This window comes from Sprattus sprattus, assembly GCF_963457725.1.
Source record: "Sprattus sprattus genome assembly, chromosome: 10".
NCBI classification, from domain to species: Eukaryota; Metazoa; Chordata; class Actinopteri; order Clupeiformes; family Clupeidae; genus Sprattus; species Sprattus sprattus.
In genome coordinates, this window is record NC_137908.1 from 10,904,260 (window position 1) to 10,910,164 (window position 5,905).

At 43.7% G+C, this 5,905-nt stretch overlaps 1 protein-coding gene across 1 annotated transcript in view; it reads left to right on the forward strand.

Moving 5' to 3' along the window:
* Positions 1-606: 606 nt before the first annotated feature.
* Positions 607-5,905, forward strand: part of aldh1l1 (aldehyde dehydrogenase 1 family, member L1) — a 15,022-nt gene continuing 9,723 nt past the window's right edge. The window contains exons 1-6 of the mRNA XM_080846808.1: positions 607-702; positions 2,088-2,233; positions 3,854-4,088; positions 4,475-4,640; positions 5,174-5,275; positions 5,558-5,647. Of these exons, the coding sequence (XP_080702934.1) occupies positions 2,107-2,233; positions 3,854-4,088; positions 4,475-4,640; positions 5,174-5,275; positions 5,558-5,647 (720 nt within the window). The 5' untranslated portion in view covers positions 607-702; positions 2,088-2,106. The remainder of the gene's footprint in view (positions 703-2,087; positions 2,234-3,853; positions 4,089-4,474; positions 4,641-5,173; positions 5,276-5,557; positions 5,648-5,905) is intronic.

A 5,905-nucleotide genomic window follows, 5' to 3' on the forward strand; every position in this document is an offset into this window, starting at 1 on the left:
TAATTAACCAATAATATACACACTGATCCTAATGCTGACTTTATGCAACATTTATGTAGTTATGATCATTAGCCTAGATGGTGCAATGTGCTCCCCTGGTGAGTTAATATTTGCCAGCCTGGATAGCCAGGCCTGACTTGCCAGAACTGCATGAACTATGGTGTGTAAGGAGCAATAAAACCAAGCCCAAAAGGTCTTAAACAATATCATCCCATCACACTCAGGTGTTTGCACAGCAGGCCTAATTGGAGACAATGAAAACTCTTGCAGATATTGCATAGGACCATATCCTGACACCCAAACATATATAAGATGCTGGAGTCTTGACAGCATATTATCTGCTCCACTGTCAGATGGAAATATGAAATTGACATAGCCCCGTTGACAATTATAATATATATATAGGCACTTAAATTCAATACTTGCAATGGGTAATTAACATATGTGCGTTCATGCTGATTTTAGAGAATATATTACTTCATATGAACCTGCTACAATAACCTTCTATAACCTTCACAAAGGTCTCGTGTTGCGTTTCACAGTTCAAGTCTAGCTCCTCCCAATGCACGTTTCCAGTGTGTTGTGTAATGACGGAAAGCGTTGCATTCTAGGCCGATCCGTGACACCCAGCCGAAATATAACCCAACAGCGCCCACTCTGTCACTCCCACTCATAGAGGCGACTGTCAAGTGTCTTGCACGGGTAGGTTTCAATCTGATTTTAATTTGAATCAGTCAGGTTGCATTGCATCTGCATTATATATTGTGCATAACCTGAAGAACGGTTTACTCTTTTGTAACATGTAGCCCAACTGTTGCGTGTTCTACCGTGAACTGTCGTGAAGTTAGTATTCAAAGTAAACTTCGTCCGTGTTATCTCTTCAACATATGAAAATGACGGTTTACCTCAGTGTTAGCCGTGTTACTCTTTATAAACGAACGTGCTAATGTTGCATGCTAATTTCCACCGATTTCGAGTCCGATCTGGGAGTATTCAGAGCATTAGGAGATACGAGTTTTGTGGCGATATTTACATGATCTTATTTTAACCTATCATATCGGTTTATTGGTCATACTTTTACCTATCATTACGGGTTATTGGTCATTATCATTACGGTTTACGGTCTACGAAAGTTATCAGTTGAGACTGGGCAGCTTTCAAACAAAGGGGGCGTTACTAATGGGTTTATATTCTTTTGACGGGCCTGATACTTTGCTAAATTCTGATTGGCTGACTGAGTGAAACAGTTCACCCCCTGACCTGCTGTTTGTTATCTTTGGTGGTAGTTCAGGGAGTGTGTAATCAACTTCACATGAGTGTTACATATACAGAACCATTAAAGTACATCATGCAAGGATGTCTCCAGCAACACTAAACCGTGTCCATGAGGAAGATCAGTCTCGGAACAGTAGAATTAGTGCTATACAGCACTGCTAAATGTCATTTAACCTGCATTATTTCACGTGGCAGACACTTTCACCCAAACCAGTTTACAGGAGAAGTAAAGTATGCTTCATGTGGGGTCTTCAGGAATCAAATCAAGACCTTGGGGTTGTAAGCCATGCTCTGCCATTGAGCACTGAGAACACTGTTCCTGTAAAGGCAGGTTTATTTAGGGTCAGTGGCTGTATCACCTGAAGAAAATGTTAATTACACATTTCCTGCTTGACTTGTTGCCGATTCCTCATGGCCTAGCTGTGAACACAACACCGGCTCTGTATTCAATCTTTCTATAAACAGACAGATGTCAGTATGAACTTGGCATTTTTTTTATCTGGTGGAATTGCAAGTATGTTAGTTATTTCTGGTTTTGAAAGTAACATATATTTCAATTATTTTACAAGAATACTAGAAATCGTCACTGTGCTATTGGAAACTGGATCCTAAACGTAAACTGCACCACAGCAGTCTTGTCATAATGTTATGGCATCCCCTCCCTCACTTTTCTTATGATCTGTTTCAATCCGTTAGACATGTATAGAAGTGCTCATGATTTCTTTGATATCCAGACTTCAGTCCAACTCTGACCCATAAGAGAAAATATAATATTGTTTTGTTTTTTTCTTCTTTCCTTTCTATTTCTTCAGTGGTCCAGGAGTGTCCACGATGAGGATTGCTGTAATTGGTCAGAGCGTATTTGGACAGGAGGTTTACAAGGAACTAAGGAAGGAGGGCCACACTATTGTTGGTGTGTTCACAATACCAGACAAGGATGGAAAAGCTGACCCATTAGGTGAGCAGTGAGCTCAGAACCCCCCCCCCCCCCCCCCCTTCCCTACCTGTCAATCACAGGGTCTTCCTTTTTCTGTCAGTTGCTGTTGTATCACCTTTCCCTTGTCCACTAACTAACCAGACAACGTAAAGCATGTCAATAAATGTTAGGTAAAGTTCAGGATAGTGTTAAAGTAAGTGCACCAAGGAAGGTAAAGATTATGGTTTCGACAGTTGTGTGGAAAGTCATGTTTTGTCATTAACTGTCTTGATTCGGGTACAACAGGTCTGTCTGTGTTCATGGTTGATATGAACATTGATAGTACATTTCTTTAACAGGGCATTTTTATTGCACTTTGGCATGTTGATCTTAAAATAAAGTTATCTCAAAGTGTCTAACAGAGTTGCAATGTGTATAAGTACATATTTTGTGTGTAAGTGGAGAATTTCTCAACAAACAAGTAAGTCCACATGAAACACTCTTGACCTTTAGTGCCTCTGGAAAAACCCAAAGGACATTGACCTGTAAATGACTTGCTAAAACTTGCTCATGAGATGGTGCCACTATGATAGCCTGACCAGTGAAACAGCCCCTCCCACACTGCCATTTGCTGCAATTATCAAGCCAGCAGACTTTAGAGGAGGCCAAGAGTTAGGAAACAGGTCAGTGAGAGCTGTGTGGGAGTGAGATGGTGATCTTGTCATCCACTGCATGGTCCTATCTGCAGCTCTGAAAGCTTTTTTGCAACATATACATTTATGAGTGCCTTACAAATAGTTATGTGTTCATTTTAAAACATAATGGCTTTTTGGGAATTAATAAAATGTTATGCTGTATTGACCTTTTTGTGTTCTTGGAACCAATTAATTTGTCCAGCACTTGGAAATGAGTGTGTAGAGACTTTAGCCTTTTTTAAACTCATGAACCCATTTCCTTGCAGTGGAGATGTCCGAGATTGGGCGACTGTTGCTATGTTGCTTGAGCTCTGATAGGGTAGGCTACATCTTGCTCAAATGACAGACATAGAGACAGGGCTGCTATTGCTGTGAAAGCACTGGTTGGCCAGGTGCTTGCATGGCTTGAGTCTTATCAATGCAAAACTGGCAGAGACTTAGGAAACAGCTACACTACCAATCACGGATGAACGATTGATGATTAAGAAGTTTGAAATGATGTCGAAATCTGTGCTGTCAGGTACTCTTTGGTGTTTGTAACGGCAGGCTCCTTGGTATTATAGCAGCATCTTCCTGCAGGGTTTCTGATCAACTCCTGACAGAGCTGTCTGCAATGTGAATATCAATGGTTAATTTAGTTTATTCCCCTCAGTGCAATGGAAGAACTGATTATGAGAGTTGGGCAAGGCACGTTGAAGGAAATTGTTTTTGCTGACTGATATTTGTGACCCAAAAAATGATTGAGTTGCAAACGGCCAATTACTTTAAACTGATGGTTGGCATAGATTAACAAAAAAAAGTCACAAACAGAAATGAGTCACGGCATAAAGAAAGAACATGGTGTGCTTGAAACGTCCTCATCCGTGCATCTAAATTAAATCAGAGTTTCACCAAGAAAAAAAAAACAAGGAGGTGCCATGCGAAAGTGACAGGCCCTTAACGACTTTGACGCACTGTGTCCCCACAGCGGCCCAGGCGGAGAAGGATGGTGTGCCGGTTTTCAAGTTCCCACGCTGGCGTCTGAAGGGCCAGGGCATCCCCGAGGTGGTGAACAAGTACAAGGACGTGGGCGCCGAGCTGAACGTCCTGCCCTTCTGCTCCCAGTTCATCCCCATGGAGGTGATCGACCACCCCAAGCACGGCTCCATCATCTACCACCCCTCACTGCTGCCCCGCCACAGAGGAGCCTCCGCCATCAACTGGTCAGTGGGCAGGGACTCCAAACATACTGCACAACGCAGAGAACTAGAACGTTCCATACTCCCTGTCTCAGGCCCTGAAGAGAAGGGGTTGAGTTCAGGATCAGAAAGTGAATTGTTATATATTGTAATATATTGTTTTTGCTTTAGCCATGTAGTACATAACAGATTCCATGCCATTGGTTCTTGTTCATTCATAATAATAATAATAATACATTTAATTTATAGGCACCTCTCATTAGTTCTGCCCAACTGCATATGTGGCAGTAATTATGTCACGCTTTTGATTTTGCTGTTTGGGCTCTCTACTGTCCTCTGTATATATTTAATTCTATCTATTTTATGAGCTCATGACACATAAGTTGTCTTACCTTCATGGTTTAATTCAGGACACTCATCCATGGTGACAAGAAAGGTGGGTTCACTGTGTTCTGGGCAGATGATGGACTGGACACTGGACCAATCCTGTTGCAGAGAGAGTGCGATGTGGAGCCCGATGACACAGTCAACACCATCTACAAACGCTTCCTGTTCCCCGAGGGGGTCAAGGGAACGGTGAGGAAGTACACACCATGAATCCACTTAAAGATTTATTTTTGGGCTTTAATCGATAGTTGAAGTGAAGAGTTCGAGAAGAGGTGGGGAGTGGACAGGAGAAATTATATCAGGCCGGAATCGAACCTGTGTCCTCCATGAGCATCAGGCCCGAATGTGGTCGGGGCTACTGGTTGCACCACAGTGCCCCCCCCCCCACGTAGTTCACTTAGTAGGAGAAAGAGGGGACTGCTGCATGTCAAAAGCAACAGGGCTGTGGAAAAGAGCGTTATGATGAACTGGTGCCGTGGATTGTAACAGTTGGTGGTAACACAATATATTATGTGATGTATAAAGGGACTCAGTTGTGCTAGTTTGTTGCTCCCTCCTCATTCCAGGGTGAACGTGCATTTCTGAACAGAGTCTCTGTTTTTTCTGAAGTCCTTGAAGGTTATGCTCTGGCCTAGGTTTTCTGTGTAAACCACACTAAGGTCAAACTGTAGCTTTATGCCTGTGTAGACATGTGGACTGATGAGTGGTGTGGGTGGTTGCAGGTGGAGGCGGTGAGGATGATCGCTGCAGGAACAGCTCCCAAGATCACGCAGCCAGAAGAGGGGGCCACCTACGAGTGCATTCAGAAGAAAGACAACGTGAAGGTCAGCTGCCTCAACGATCAAGGCCTCGCCTTGTGCTGTAGTATTCTTGTGTATTGACAGGTGCACTAATGTGTAGTCACTCTCTCTCTTTCTTTCTCTCTCTCTCTTTCTCTCTCTCTCTCTCTCTCTCTCTCTCACTCCTATCTCTCGCTCTCTCTTTTGCTCTCTCTCTCTCCTGCTCTCGCGCTCTCTCATTCTCACACCTATCTCTCGCTCTCGCTCTCCTGCTCTCTCGCTGTCTCTCGCTCTCTCTCGCTCTCTCTGTTTGTGTAATATGTGCAGATTGACTGGAACCAGCCAGCTGAAGCCATCCACAACTGGATCAGAGGGAATGATAAAGTCCCTGGAGCCTGGGCAGAGGTTGATGGACAGGTAAATTCAGAAACTCTCGCTAGCACACACACACATCTCCACCCATCCCCCCCCCCCCCCCCCCCCACACACACACCTCCACCCATCCCCCCCCCCCCACACACACACAGTGGTTATGGTTTCATGCAAGATGAACAGTAAATGGAGCGCTTATACAGTGCATCATGTGGTTTGATTTGATATGGAGGTGCCTATTAAACCAGCAGTTAGTTATGTTGTGCCGGTTGTGTACTGATTGACAAACCTGCTGATTTGGGC